Source organism: Catharus ustulatus, chromosome 7 (assembly GCF_009819885.2).
Source record: "Catharus ustulatus isolate bCatUst1 chromosome 7, bCatUst1.pri.v2, whole genome shotgun sequence".
Taxonomy (NCBI): Eukaryota; Metazoa; Chordata; class Aves; order Passeriformes; family Turdidae; genus Catharus; species Catharus ustulatus.
The window spans coordinates 27733648-27749873 of record NC_046227.1 but is presented as its reverse complement, the minus strand read 5'-3'; the positions used below and the strand labels follow the sequence as shown (position 1 = coordinate 27749873).

Genomic DNA, 16226 nt, shown 5'->3' with positions numbered 1-16226 from the left:
CACCGTCCATTATCAGAGCAGATAGCACCCATGGTGCTGCAGACAATACCCTGGGACAGCAGCACCTCATTGGATTTGAGCATCAGTCTCTTGGTGAAGTGTGGGATCAGAGCAGTGAGCAGTGGCATGGGTGGAGGGGCTTTGTGTCACCACAGGAGGAACAGCCTGCCTAGGTCACTGGAACAGCGTGGAGCGTTATTTGGGACATGAGCACAAGCCAGAAGGGAGCCCTGCAGCTGCTTGTTCCTTCGTACAGCGACGTGCTGTTGACATTTTGATAGTCTGCCTCTGCTGGTCTGGCCCAGCTTCTCTCTGAGACCCAACAGTAAGATCAGGGGTGGGACCATTGCCACGGTGTAAACTCCCTGGGTGTTGGGGACTGCTTCTACGTAGGAATTGTGTAATGCTGGGCAAAGGATGACTCCTGATACATGGCTATGATTTGCAGTGTGAATGCACATCAGAAATAAGGGCTTGTATCAAATAATTTCAAAAGGGTCAGTGTTTTGCTGTTTTAAAGGAAATCAGTATGAGCTGGCAAATAACTGACCAGTGTGGTAATAAGAATGTGGTGAAATCCTTGTTGGGCATTGCAGCCTTTCAGAGGATCCTGCTGCCTGTAAATGCAGTCTCAAAAACACATTTGCTAGCAAGCTTAAGGCTACAGTTGCATACAGTTTAATAAGAGTCCAGCATCATAATGCAAGTCAGCATAGATTTGTGGAAAGTAAATCATGTCAAGCAAATTGGATTCCTTTTTTAAATTAAATAAATATTGATTTAGATAGGAGGGAAGCAGCAGACATATCGGGATTTTCAGAGACTTCTATCAAAGTTTCACAGGATGTATTATTCTACACACTCTGCATATACAGGTTCAGTAATAAATTATTAAGACAGGTAAAAAACAGGGACTTGATCTTGAAAGCATCAAACTTCCCTGTAATCCTTTCAGTTATGGGAGCTGCTGTGGCAAAGTCAATAGGAAGATCCAGATTAAAAAGGCTTGCAGGAATAAAGAAATGAGCAAGAATATTCCTTTGTTTCTTATATAGCAAACAATAAAGAAAAGAGACAAATTTATTTTTGTGGCCAAAAGCAGGTAGTTAGAGGGTTGGATTTCTGTTAACATTTTCTTCATGATTTATACTGTGCTATCATGTGTTATTGGATAATGCTAAAATAGGCAGAGTGGTTAAAATTTAGAAGGATGAGGTTGTTCACAGAATGATCTTGATCAATTGGGTAAATGGGTTATGAAATGCACTATGTCTATGTCAAGTGGTGCAGCGAAGTAGAAGTAATAACAAAGCTAAGCAAAGTTTAAAATAGCAGCAGATTAGTTAATGTAGTGTCAGGAGGGAGTTGACCTTTTTGATAGATCCATCTCTGAATACTTGATCTAGTGTATAGTAACAGTGAGCAGCTGTTAGAGTCTTCTTTCGAGGGACATAAAGAGCTTAGGCATTAGATCAAGTTTTGAAAAGTCTGTTTTATTTAAAGGAAGGCATTAGCTAACTGAGACTGTATGACTTGCTTTGGGGGGAGAAGGGACTTGGACACAAGGAGAGATAGACCAGATGGGACTTATTTACAGAATGTTAGGAAGTGAAAGAGTTCAAGTGCATAAATCTGCAGTCATTGGACAGACCAAAGCTAAATGTTTAGGAGCAAGGGGCTACTTGCTGAGAAGAACTCAAAGTCATACACTTCAGAGTGGTGAATGAGGCAAAGAGGTTTACAGAAAGGGTAAAATCTATTTGTCAGTCTATTGAAGCCTCCTTTTCTCCATTACTCTTTAGTATTTCCTTCTGCTCACCTTCTCTATTGCCCCTCCTTTTCTAAGCTCTTGGCTGAAATTTCTCATTTCATACTACAAATCTGTCAGTCCTCAGTGTTCCCTTGAAGCATATAGCATTAATGAAGTAAAAGGAAAGGCTCTGTGTGCTCTGTGCTGTGTAATTACTTATGGAACTTGTTATTAGCTGAGTTTATATTTAGGAATAACTGACAGACTTTTTTAAGGGTCAGGAGGGACTTTTTCATGCCTTCAAGGAGCATGTGTGGTTTTATTGTGATGCCACACAATTAATATTAAAATGATGGAGAAGCTAAAATTGGCCTTCCTGAAAAGGAGGGTTGGACTGACCTTGGATATGGGCCTATCTGAATTTAAAATGTGTATGTGTGAAAGAAAGAGGAAGCACCTGAAATTCCAGATTCTAAACCCAAGTAAGTTTATATTCAGCAGATACCAAGAAAACCACCCTCCACATTTTTTAATGAAACCAATAGAATAATTTTAGGTTTGAATGTGTGTGTGTCTGTGTGAAAGAGTTAATAAGTCTAGGATTAAGGAAAATAGAGGGTGTGTAGACTACTTTCCAGTAACATAAAATGATAATACACAGTGACATGATGGTAGCAGAAGGCTGGCCATATGCACGAGTCTATTATTTTCCATTCTTTGATAATAATAAGCCTTCTGCAACCATCTTTAGTTTGTTTTCATCTTGAAATATCTCTGCTCTACAACCAGCAGGTGAACACTGTAGAAAGTTTGGCAGTGTTGCATTCAAATGTACAGCACAGAATGCAAACTCATAAATCAAGGTAAATTTTATATGAAGGTAGATTTTAATGAAGGAAGTGCTAGCTGATATGAGCCTTGTTGGCCATTTCAGCACAGCAGTGCAGTAATGCAGATCAGATGTAAATACCATACATAACGGTGACCTATTGATCATGTTAGCTGATGCTAACTTGCATAGGCAGTGTTCTGCAGAAGCAAGTTTTATTTTTGTTGGCTCCTTTTCCCTTCCTGTACTGCTTTCTCAAGAATGATGTGAGGTTATTATTAGCTATTTTAGCTGGGATATCTTGAAAGATTTCATGCATATGCATTTACCAGCAACACGTTGATTTTGATTTGGTATTCACAGATCGTAGGGGAGAGACCTTTTGGGTCACCTAATAAGCAGTTCATGTTTCATTAATTGGTTGAAGTTCAAACAACACTCTGACAATATTGAAGACTGTGCAGAACAAAAGCATAATGAAATAAAAATCATCTGCTCTTGACGTTTTGGCATGACGGGTTACAGAACCATCTACAACCTTCCCAGTGCTGCCACGGCGATTAGATAATCACTGACTATCAAAGGAGCAAGGAGATTCTCTTTGTAACATCTTGCTTCAGCTGCTCCATGCCTTGTGTGAGTTACTTACCAGAGCTGTGCTGATGGAAAGCCAGATGATCCTGAACTAGAAGCAGGAGGATGTAGGGTCAAGATTGAGCCCTTGTGAATTAGGATCTCTTGGAACAGCCACACATGGAGAAAGGGTTTGGACTGAACTTCTTCCTATTGCTAAATCCTCTGCCAATAAAGAGAGCCAACATTTTATTCTACACGGGATTTGGACAAAGACGTCTGCATATTGGTCCAAATCCAAAATTCAGTGGCCTTTGGATCAGGCCAGATGGGATCAGTGAGAAATGTAAGTTTGCAGGATGGTTTTCATGATGATTCTGCAAATTTTCTTTGTGCTGGCCAGACCTCCCTCTGTCCTTCCTTCCTTCAACACAGCTTCAGTTGTGAGTCATGCAGTAAAACCCTGTGCTGATGTGTCAAATAGACTGAGGAAGCACCTGAGCATTGCATCTTCCCTGGCACCAGCACTGCTGTTGCAGGAACTAAGGGCCAAACACTGAAGCAAAACAGTCATTTATGTCAAGGATTAAACTTATTGTGGGAAAAAATGAGGTGAGAACTGAGTGAGATTGCAGGACATGGCAATGAAAGAGGGAATCTAAGTGTTTGATGTATCGCTTGATATCTGAATTTTCTACACATTAACTTCAGTAGAACTGTGAGTCCTCCACTTGCCTAAAATTATGTAGCAAATATAGATGCAGTTACCAGAAAATGGGGGAAATAATCAGTACATCACATGGACTCTGTATAAATTAGAAGCTGCAATGAATATTTTCTAATGAAGTGAGAACAATGCTGTTGGGAAACAAATGACAGAGTGCAGAGCAGACACCCCCTGTGAAGGACCCCGGGCCCTGTGATCCACACTTCATTACTAATCTCAAATAATTCATGGCAATAAAATACTAACATGGTGAGCTAAGACACAGAAACCAATTCTGTGTTTGGAAGATGAATCCTTCTGAAAAAAACAACAAGCTGGATGTTTGGTGTGTCTTTCAACCTTGCAAAAATGAGCAAAAAGAAGATTAGTTCAGTTGGTTCAAGCATGGTGCTAATAATGCCAAGGTTATTCTGTAAGGGCCATTCTCTTGAGAGGTGGACTGGATGATCCTTGTGGATCCCTTCCAGTTCAGAATATTCTGTGATTTTATTCTGTGAAAAAGTAGTAGAGCTTGGGGTATAGGAAAGTGAATCTCTGTATGGATTTTAAATGTCTCTCTTTTGGTGATGGTCATTTTCATTGCTGCTGAAAATCACACCTTTTTTATAGAGAGGAGGCAGCCAGTGGTTTAAGTTAAAGCTATTTAAACTGCTGTCAAGTGCCCTAGAGGAATGTTTGTCAAAGTCAGCCTTGGTCTCTGAGGATGTTTGCTTCTCCATGGAAAACTTTGTGTTTCAGTGTCCTGCCACTTAATTTGATGTGTTGCTACTTCAACTAAAATTGGCTAACCCATTTATTTTTTGTGATCACAGCACATACATTGATAGCACTGTGAGATAAGCTTTTTTCTTTTCCCAGTGACCCTTTCACTGTGCATCGTTCAAGCCTCAGGAAGTGGCTGTAAAGTGCACATATAAAGCAGTAGTTGATGATACCCAGAGTTATCAAGAAGTTATCAACAGCCTCCCCCGAGTATCTGCTTTAGCTGCATGGTGTTAGCTGATGTAATCAGCTGGGGGAAAAAACCACATATATATATATATATATGTATATATACACATATATACACACACACATATATAGTAAATCAGATTGAAATATAAATTCTGTTCCCAGTGAATTTCATGTTTAACAAAGGCTATTTCCCTTGAACAAAGTGGCATTTAAGAACATTAAGTGCTTGAATGGCAGAGTACGTATTTTTAGTACTTACCATGAGTATAGTATTATTTGAAATAGAATAGTAAGGGCAGGGGGTTGAATTGGCAAAGAAGCATTGTGCCCTTTCTTGTATGATCCTGCAGTTGCAAATATCACTTCAGGGGACTCTTGATTTGCATAATGCCTACTATGAAGGGAAAGCAAGAGAGCTTACTGATGGGGAAAAAAGGATTAAGTGGTGCGTCTCAGTCAAAATCTATTAGTGTCTTTTCTCCCTTTATATCATTGGCTGGAGTCAAATTGAGCAGTCAAGCATGCCTGGAGGTGTGGCTGTCCTGGGATGATTGTGCCCAGAGAGGGATGTGCCTCTCCTGGCGCTGTCCCCACCCCGTGGCAGCAGGGGCTCAGCGGGTTGCTGTGTGTGAGTCACAGATACCGCACTCGCATAGATAAAGTATTTAAGAGTAGGGGAGACTGCCAATTCAGATCTGAGTGTTACCTTGCTCCTGCTCCCTCTGGGATACTAAGCAGCTGCTCACAGCAGTCCCCCGATGGGAATTGAGTCCCTGCTCCATCTACTTTTCATGCAAACCCTTGCTGCTTCCTCTAGGGTGGGAATCCTCACTGTTCCCTTTTCCCCACCATTTTAAAGAGAGTCTGGCATTTGGGATGGCTTTTTGTTTTTAAGCCACGTTAAGAAGTTAAAACACTGTGGGTAGATGCTTCATAGTAATCTTGTCACGTTTTTCTCTTTGTAGACGCTGCCTTCCCTGGTCCCTCTTCAGAGCCAGGCATACCTCCTCTACAGCCAGGTTAGGGATATGGTCCTTGCTCTGCCTTCTCACAGGCTAGATCATCATGGATGCTCTCATGAGCCTTTCTTTGGAGTTGTATTACTGCAGCTGTGATAATCTGTTTGTAGGCAGACAAGTTTTGGTTTGTTTTTAATTAGATCAATGAGTGTAGCTGGAAAATCTGGCAGGTTTTTGAACATGTGAGCTGCTGTTTCAGAACTGAAGACAGACAGATGTGTTCTAAAGCTTATCTGATTTTTCCAGCTACAGTAATTGATCTAATGACTGATACTACCTTTTTCTTGCAATTTTCCCCTTTCCTAATTTCTCTGAGGTTGACATGTACATGCCTGCACCCACTCAGCTGTGCTGGAAGAATAATTAATTGAAGAAGGGAATGGGCACAATAAAATTGCACTGGACTTGCTGCTGCTTACTTACATGGCTTCCCTCTACCGGTCAGCAGAGGAATATTTCAAATATACCCTTCCCTCATTTGGTAGAAGTTAGTGGTTCTCCTTTGGTCCAGGTGGTTCTCTCCTTTTGTTATGTGTATAGAAGTGTTATGTGTATTAGCTGAACCAGGAAATCCTCAGTGCCACCAAGATGTGCAGGAGGAATTAGTTCTGTGTTTGCTGAAGACTTTAAAGGGAGCCATGAAAGAGGCAGGGAGCTAAAGTAAGGGGAGAGGGTAATATCAGACAAACAATAAATACCAGAAAACATATAACCTTTGTGCTACACTTGAAGATGAGCTGCCTTGCTATTCTTCTTGAACAGTTCCACTTGTAAATAATGGATTCTTAAGTAGAGTTATAAAGAAATTGAGCTAAGTGCATACAAAATAAAGATAGCTGTGTCAGTATTCAGGACTAGAGCTCAGTTTCCAGAGTGTTTGGCAGCTCTGAGTGAGGACAGATGAAATATCTGAGGTTTTTTTTTTTTTCTGGCCTATGACTGCCCAGTCCTGAAGAGTCATTGAGAGCTCAGGACTGGGCAGGATGCACTGGCTGCTGCCACAGCATGGGCTGCACAGGCTGGGGCAACACTACAGCCAGCCACAACCACTTTTCTTGGTGCATCATTTATATATACACGAGAGATTTGGCATGGGGGAAGCAGGAGTAACTCTGCCCGCACTCCCATACAGCTGGGGGAATCCTCATTAAGTCAGCTCTGATATCATCCTGAGATTTGGCACGAAGCATGTGAATAAAGGAAAGAACTGAAAATCTGTGGATGAAGGAATCTCGATGGACTGTATCCCAGAGTCTCTGAGAACCAGCTAATGAACAACTCCAATTACCTTTATAAATATCATGGACCTCAGGCAAACCCCCAGTGCCCTGAATTGCAGAGGTAATACAAAAGTGTTAGTGAGAAAGCAGGCCAATTTCTGCCCTGCTAATTGAGCCACTGTTAAGCTACAGAAGTCCAATGCACTAAAGTCACACAAGCAGCTCCAGTAAGTCTGTGTGGGAAACGTCACTTGGATTTGGGGATAAGACAAAACATCTGTGAGCATATGGGCCCACAGTCACTACAGAAAGCCTGGACCTTCCCCATTCAACCAAGCACATCAATGGGGTGTTAAATCCTGCTCCGTCTGTAAAATTTGGCAGTCAGGCCCGTACTAGAGAGTGAAACCAGGAGAAACAAATGGGATTGACTCGACTGTGCTTTCAGTTACAGCAGTGGAAGCTCATTGAAACAAATCTGTGTCAGTGTTAATATGCAGGAAGATCTGAATTAATATTTGAGAGGCAACATATCACATATCCCAATGAAATGAAAGGTGGTTCAGCTGAGCTGACAGCTGAGCCAAGGCCTAATGCTGAGCAGGGAGAAATCAAACATAATCACTTTTTGCACAGAGTTTGAGCTGCAGATTCTGAGCTGGTTAAAAATGTAGCTTCACTCGTCCATACATCTAAAGAAAAGAGGGTGGTATTGGTGTCTTAAATAATCTTGTGATGTGTAAATAGAAATTGGCTTGGACAGGAAGGCTGCTGTAGAGATTGAAACCTGGCTAATGGACTGTGAAGATCAGGCAATTGTTGATGGGAACAAACAGGGCTATGGGGAGGAGTTGTTTGGGGCACTGCAAGCAGTAATGCAAGGTTTGGCTTTATTTAATATCTTCATTAACGAGCTTGGAAAGAGTGCAGTCAGTGTGTTAATTAAATGAGCAGAAGATATTAAACTGGGAGGTGCGTCCAAAAAACAGCCACAGGTATAGAAATAATAGAAAATGACCTGAGGAGGTTACAAATGTAGAGAGGAAATTACAAGGTGAGAGGCAACATGGGGAGAAAACAAAGCAATCCTGAGGAAAATAATCAAAAAGCAGCTATTTAGAGGGTGGAAGAATTTGGAAAGCAGTAAGACTATAAGAGAGTGAATGGAGTTAGCAGATGGCAAATTGGGCCCAGTTTTTCTTTTATTTTTATTTTTACTACTTCTTTTTTTACCACTGCAGTTACACCTTTGCAATTCTCAGTCTAAATGCAGCACTGTGGGTTGGCACAAGGCTGCACAACTTGTGCTGGTGATTCACCAGAACAAGCAGCTCTGAGGCCATCCAAAAGCTCAAGGCTGCTTGCTCCAGTATGAGCACAGCGAGGCAGTGGGAGCTGCCCCCCCAGACAGCCCCAGACTAGTTACCATCAGCTGAAGCCCATTAGAGCCCAGTGCTCCCAAACCACTCTGCAGCCAGAGTGACTATTAAAGCCAGTTTTACAGGGCCATGATTATGCCTCTGGTGAATTAGTCTGAGTACTGGAGCTGAGCAGGCTCAGGTGCTGTAGCTGAGGGGCTGAGCCTCTCTAGTAACACTCTGTGTGCGTGGGGCATTCACCAAGGCACAGGAGTGCAGCGAGGAGACAGTTTGCACCTTCCCACACAGCTGAGATCATGTCTGCTATATTCTGTGCACCAGCTATATTGGGAAGCAGCTGGGGCAGCCTTGAATTCCTTCCTCTTTTGTGTCTGGACACCATGTCATGGGTGTTGCCACCACCAAATCATAGACAAGCTGGGGCTAAATTGCAAGCTTTAGGCTAGACACCTTCACTTGCCAGTGGGAGGATATCCATGACTTCCTCAGACTTCAGTTTCCAGTTCAGAAAAATACTTCAGCTTGCCTTACTATTACATGCAGTTTGTTTTGCCATCTTCCTCATGTACTTGAAGTCAGAGATGTGCCAAAGCATCCTTCTGACAATGGTCCTTTATGTTGCCAACTCTGAAGGGTTTTATAAGTTTACAATGGCAGTAATATAACTTCACTCCCTCCTAAGTGCAAGGATAAAATAGCTATTTTCAAACAGCTATAGATAACTTTAGCTATTCATTTTCTGATAATTGGATGTTAGTTCTATTGTCAACCTGAGCACATCTACAGATGCTGCCGTCATTTGGGGATTGTTTAATTTATTTACCAATAATAGTGAACAAAGACTCTCCAGTCTAAAAATATGGTAAGCTTCCATCCAAAAAGAACATGCAATCATAAGTTTAGTGTCCCAGTGGGATTTTTTCGTATCTCTTTTTGAGATGAATAACCTTCTTATATAGAAAATAGGTTCCTCATCTGTACATCTACACTTCACTGTAAATCCTGCAAACAGCCTTATTGAATTCATCAGGAAAAAAACTCAATATATAAACTCTGGCCACTGCTTCCTTTGACTTCATGTAGGCAGAGCTTAAGAGGTTTTATAGAAGCATCAGGTGAGACAGTTTGCTTGGCATAAGACACAGAACAAATTTTAAAGAAAAATCAGAAAGAGGAATCATTCAAGTCTTAAAAATCACTCCTAGCTTGGAGTAAATACATGGGTCTCATAAGGTCTTTCTGGCAGCTTTCCATCTTTCCAGGGTTATTTGTAATTCTTAGCTTGAGAGGCACAGCAGTGTTGTGGCACCCAGTTGATCAGAAGAAAGGGAGCATGTGGGTGGGCCAGACGTCATGTATTTTCTTGGTGTCAGTTATTGCCAAAAGAGGTTATTTTAGCTGTATGGTTTATTTTGTTGAAACGTGATTATTATGCTAATTATTCTCAAATTTACTGGTTAATTATAATTCTGAGGTCTCTGCCCTGGTACTTCCAGAGATGTACAAGCTTTGGGAAATGTTTCATAATATTAACATATTTCTGCAACCCTGAGTCATTTGGCTAATGTTCCTACAATGCAAAAAGTAACATCCTTTAACAAGAAGGCATGGCTAGCTCCATGAAACAGCTGATCTGCATCAAAAAGGCATTTTGCTCAATCTGATTTCACTGCAAGAAGCAAATGGCTTAAAAGGAGCACAAAAGAACCTAAATGTTGGATCTTGGTTTCATTACATCATTCCACAATTCCCTTATCCCTCCATTTTCCTGGGGAATGAGGGGGCGTAAAGGCCATCCCACTTTGCTACAGGAGGTCTGTTGGATGCTGCTCCATGGAAAGTTGGAAAGGCTGCCTCACTTCTTTCAGGGATAATTGTGTGACTGAGTTCAGCAGGAGTGTTGTCCTTGATTTCTGCAGCGGAAGGATGAGGGATGCACGTGGGCTCCCTTTGGATTCACTAAGAGGACAGGCTTGGCTACAGAGTTGCTGTCTGCTCCTTGGACCCTGATTTTAGACTTTCTGTGTTCATAGTGGATTGGAGTTGTTACCCCTGGTTCCTTCATGCCTGTGCTCACTGTGTGGTGAAGGAAAGGGGAAGTTTTTCTCTGTAGTACGCTGGGACATTCAACATTACAAACAAACTTCCAGGGTAGAAACTTAAACCTGTGCAGCCCTGGCACAGGCAGCACGTCTCTGATGAGCCAAGGGAAGGTGTGCACTGCATTGTTCAGCCTCTTCAGAGACTGAAGTGGTGGTAACCATAAACATTGAAAAATATGTTTTGAAGTTGCCCAGGGAAGGTCACCCAATTTTTTTTTTTCTTTTTTGTCTTTTTAAAGAGGAAAGTGATGTGGGTGGGAAGTAGAAGAAGTGAAATTATACCTGTTCACAGAGAAGTAGTGGAGAAGCTGTGAGGTTGGGGGAAGTTGTCATTGCTCACTGACTTCACTGGGATTGTGGTGCTGCATAGCTGGTGAAGATTAACCTACAAAACTCCTGGGAAACTTGCTGACTCTTCCTCCACAACCCCAAAATAGAAAGGAAGATCTGGAGCTCAGAGAGAATGCTGAGCTCTGAAAAGCTGAGTGCTTTCTACATGAGCAGATTAAGGAAATCTTGCCATCATATGTTACCCTGTGGGAACTACATTATGGCCCTAATTTTGGTATTAGTTGTATGAGTACCAGATGCTTTTATAATTTTCACTTTAGCTTCTCAAAAATATATGGACTTCCTTTTAATTGGGAGTGGGGAGATGCCCATCTACTTTTTAAATCAAGTTTTGAAATTTTCATGACTGTATATTGAAAATTGAAACATTTGATCTGTTTACATGTGTAAGAAATGTTTACACAGCTTATACTTGCAGCTGTAGGATGTGAGTTGGGAGTAGGGCTGGAAGTCCCATCCTGTTACGTGTAAAGATGTTTTGATACATCTGGGAGAATGTAAACAAGTAGGTCAGTGCATAATGACTTAATCATTTGGAGCAGAGGCAGAATTTGGGGAAGTAGTGGCAAGGCCTTGCTGGAGAAAACGGAACAAATGGAAACTCTGAATGATTACTTAGGCTAAAAATATCAATGGAGAAAGCTGAACAAAGTTAAATGTATGTGTATGGTATGATAGGGTGATGTTTAACACGCCCAGCTGGGCTGTACCTGGGAGGAGCAGCCTGTGAGTGCTCTGCTCTGGAGTGAGCTGGGACAGAGCCTCACACAAGGCAGGGCTCTGGGACCCAGCCTGTGAGTGCTCTGCATCTGGAGAGAGCTGGGGCACAGCCCCACACAAGGCAGGGCTCTGGGACCCAGCCTGTGAGTGCTCTGCCTCTGGAGTGAGCTGGGGCACAGCCCCACACAAGGCAGGGCTCTGGGACCCTTCCCCTCAGGCTCCTCCACTTACAACTGCAAACACGCTTGCATGAGTGATCAGATTGTTCGTATAATACCATAAATATTGAAATACTCAGGATTCTGTTGTGCTTGGCATGGACATGCAATTCACCAACAACAAGATTGGATCTCTTGGTAAGTTGACAGATCAATATAATGGAGCAAGCTGCCACTCTTTTAATGTTATTCTGTTAAAGCCATAACCATCTCAGTCCATCTGAAAACATCCCTGCTTGACAAAGCAGAGTTCCTGGGTCAGAGATTCTTTAGAATTTTATTAATCATTTGCCAACGTAGCCTGGTAAAGCGTCATTTAAAGAAAGCAGTTAAAGTTGGGCCTGCTCTTGAATAATCCACTTGGCTAGGTTAGAGCATGTTGGTGGCTTTCCTTCTGCTAACACACCCTTGAATTGAGGTTAGTGGTGAACAGACCAAAATAAATAAATTACATCAGCTGTGCCAGGATAGCATGGCTTATACTGTAAGGGAGGAAATGGGTAAAAGAACCAATTGTTAGTTGAATGGAGTACTTTTACTAAGTACATCCCACAGGTTTTCATATTAGCTCAGTCTGGCCTCACTGTTTATGTGAAATATTATGCTTGCACAAATACCAGAAGCTTATTTCTTCTCAAGTCAGGATAGGACCAGAATGAGGGCCTGAAATGCATTTTCCTTGGTGCTTGGAATCCATCGTGTGTACGGCACAGAGATTTTGCCACAGGTAATTTGCAGCAGTAAGCATTGATCAGGCTTTTGGTTCTTTCTGCTTACTGAGCAGACAGTTGTAAAAGGTTGCAGTTAAGGGCAGTCAGTAGTGTTTGATATGGGAGGAAGCAGACAATAAGAGGAAGATACAGGCTGAGTGTCAGGCAGAGTGTCATGGGTAGGGTCTGGAGGTGCTCAGATGACTGACACGTCTGTCGCTGCGGAGGGTGCAGGATAGCAGTGCAGGAGGGCTCAGGTTGCAAAGGCAAGTCTCTTTTCCTTCTCTGAAACCTCTGGTGAGGACAGCCAGAGCTCTCCTGCTGGCTGGGCTGCTTCAGTCAGCTTAGCTGCTGCAGCCACTGACAAGTGCCTGCAAAAGCACCAAAGGACTGTCCCTTCCAAGAGGACTTCCTTGTCTTCAGGAAGCACTTCCTGGTCCTGGCAGTACTGGGGACCTGGCTCTGGGGCTGACACACTGGCAGGAGTTGGGCTGGGAGCCAGGATCTGATCTGTGTTGGATTTAGTGACAGGCTGTATTGTATTTTAGTGACAACTCTCACCTTTCCTGTTGGGACTCATCAGTATTTCTGGGGGCATCCATGGGTGCAGCAGGCTGTTCCATCCCACAGGAACTCTGTGATTTCAGGCTGTCAGGAGGCTCTGACCTCAGTGCCATAACCCACACAGCAGTGGGGAAATGCCTTCAAAAAGGGAAATTGTTGGCCACCTCTGTAGTGTCACTGTGAAGAGCTGTGGGATGAGAGCAGGGGTTAAAACTCTGAGTAAAGCAGCACAGGAATTGACCCAGAGAGATTAACTGCAACCTCTTCTCCTGCAGTGAATGCATGAGTGTGTCTGTGTACATCTCTAAATTTCACTGCTGCCTAATTTCCCTTCTACAAAATATCAACCAATTTCTAGTGCCAAGGAACCTAATCATCTGTTTATTAAAATGAGACAGACAATAAGTTTGTGGGGGGAAATGCTAAGGCAGTGCACATTGATCATGCTGATTTAGGACAGTACTGCCATTGCAGCATTTCCAGAGACAAATTCTTTGCAACTAATTGCATTATAAATTCTACTAAACCATTTTATGAGGTATTTCCCTAAGATATAAGCCTACCATCAAAAATAAAACCAAAAAGAGCAAATGACCAGTTGTGACCAGAGCAGTTGTGGGGTTTTTCCTAAATAAGTATTATATGAACACGAGAAGAGAGAGAAGGAAAAATGAAAATCATGTTAATTAATTGCTAAATCTTTTGTAATGGGCTAGTTTGAAATCTGTGGAACTTGTTAAAACTTGTACAGATTTTCCATCTCAAAGCCAAAGAAATTGTGTCCTGGGGTCTTTGTTCTCAAATGAAGATGGTCCTGAGATATTGCAGGTCTAAGTTTCAGAGGTGGCCATCCTGTCATGTCATGAATCTTAACCAACCCAGACAAGGGCTGGATGCTAGACCAGCTTCAACATAGTCCAGAGAAGCTGTGGCAGGGGGACTCAGCCTCTTCATCTTCCTTCCTGCTGTGGCCATGGAGTTATGGTGCCAGCAGTGAGTATCCTGAACTAGGAACATCAGTAGAAAATAGCAGCCTGCATGTACAGCCAGCGTGAGCACCTGTGGGGCTCGCCAGAGAGCAGCTCCCCCAAATACTCAGTGGTGATACTTAGTAAAGTGCCTTTTTACAGGGAATCTCAAACTTCGTTTTTCTCAAGCTGGGTCAGAAGACACGGAAGCACAGAGCAGTTAATTGGATTTCCCAGGGAAGCATAGCAAGCACTGAAGGACTGAGGCTGACTTCCTCATTTCCCAGCCTCCAGCACAAAGCAGCAGACTGTTGGCCACACTACTTTAATATTTCTTTGGGTGACTGGGAGCAAAGCATGACATCTTCTTTTTTACTTTCCTATTGAAAGGCACAGATTCTCATTTCTTGAAAATATTTGTCACTTAGAGCATGCCTATACAAATTCTCTTCTTGGTTCCTACAAGTGTTGTGCTGTGGGATCAATTTAGGGAGTCCTGGCAGGGGACATTGCAGTCAGACCAGGAAGGGGCTGGGTCTCCTCCAGTTTTCATGTATGAGATGTTTCAGGCAGTGCTCATTTCTGAAAACATTATTTGGTGGTTCAGTAATTGGAAAATTTCTTTGCCAGGGTAGCTTTGTCACAGGAAAGCTTTTCCTCCTAACATCTTGTATGAAATTGGAGTTGTTAGCTCCCTTGGTAGCCGTAGCTGTCAGTCTGCTGATTAGAAGAAAACATTTTCTTTTCTTCCTCCTCCTCTCCCCCTCCCCATGCAGTAAAATTATTTGATTACAAAGAAATGGGGAGATAAATGTACTGCCTGTGGTCTTGTCTTTGAGCCCAGGGTAGCTGATCCTTTCAGTGGTCACAGTTGGGATGTGGATAAACCCTGACTGTGCAGTGGGCACATGCATGCTCCCCATCTGTAGGGAACCCACTGCTGTCAGGTCATCCTGTTGCTGCTGGGGCTGGGGTGACAGAGAAATTTCCTTCACCAGAGATCTCCATCTGCACCTGCTCTCAGGCAGAACAGAGATTTCTCACCTTACTGACAGAGCCACTTTGCCTGAAGTTCAATGGGTCGAGTAAAGCTGAAGGAGCTGGGTTGCTCATGGACTCGAGCATTAGTTAATTAGTTCTCACCTTGCCCTGAGCTGGGTCAGGCATGAGGTGTTTGTCTCAAGGGGGAACTGAGGCAAAGTGGTTCATCACTGAAGGAGCATCAGATCATGCCTGAGCAACCATTAGGGCACAGAACAACCATTAGGGCCCAGGACTAGCTGGCTCATTAGACCTCTCCATCTCTGCTCCTGACAGGAAAGATGCTCACACTCTCTTTAAATGTGCTGTTAATTAAATGTTCCCTGAAGATAAGGATGCTATAGCAGCACGCCTAGTGTTGACTCCCAGATCAAAGGAGTGAGTTCCCTGCCCAACAGCCATTAAAGGTGCACTTTGGAGTGCCACAGACCAGAGACAGGCATAAGAAATTTATGGCAGGGGTTAGGTGAAAAAACTGTGATAAAAGTATCTCAGACAAATTCACAGAAATCAGATGACTGTGAGGTAGGAGAAAGTTCCATAGAATTATTGCACACATACACACAAAGTGTGATTTTATCCTTGTACATAGGTAACAGCTGGCATAGCAATGGGCTTTAATCTGGGGAGAGGGGGATATCTGCTTCTTGGTGGGAAGAGGGGAGGGAATAAAAAAACATTTCTAAATTTTTTTCTGGTAAAACGGGCATTTGTCGTTCTCATTTTTTATGTTATTGTTTCCGACAATTGTTACGTGGTTGTTAAATTTTTTGAAGTAATTTTAGATTTTCCAAAAGTGACCATGATTTGTTACTTATACTGTAGCTTACAGAAGTGACACACTTAATATCGGGGGGTCCAAACCTGGATATCTACCAATGGAGATGGAGATCAGGTAAATGCACACCTGCTCTTCCAAAGAGGAAAAGCTGCCGTTTGGCACCTGGTTTGAGAGGGAGCCACAGGCTGTACCACGAGCATTTTGGACGAGGTTAGAGCTGAGCGCTGCCATTAATGCCAGCCTTCGTGTAGCCCCAGCATGGCTCTGTGTGACAATGGTGCCAGCCACCAGGAGACTCCGTGTCCCTGAGAAGGCTCTGG

At 42.8% G+C, this 16226-nt stretch overlaps 1 protein-coding gene across 3 annotated transcripts in view; it reads left to right on the top strand.

The window, feature by feature from the left end:
- SEMA5B (semaphorin 5B) overlaps positions 1 to 16226 on the top strand; it is a 267399-nt gene that overhangs the window by 245093 nt on the left and 6080 nt on the right. The window contains exon 24 of one of the 3 annotated variants that reach the window (XM_033064124.1): positions 15951 to 16020. The exons of the other annotated variants lie outside the window; for them this stretch is intronic. Coding sequence (XP_032920015.1) covers positions 15951 to 16020 — 70 coding nt within the window. The remainder of the gene's footprint in view (positions 1 to 15950; positions 16021 to 16226) is intronic. 3 annotated transcript variants of the gene reach the window in all.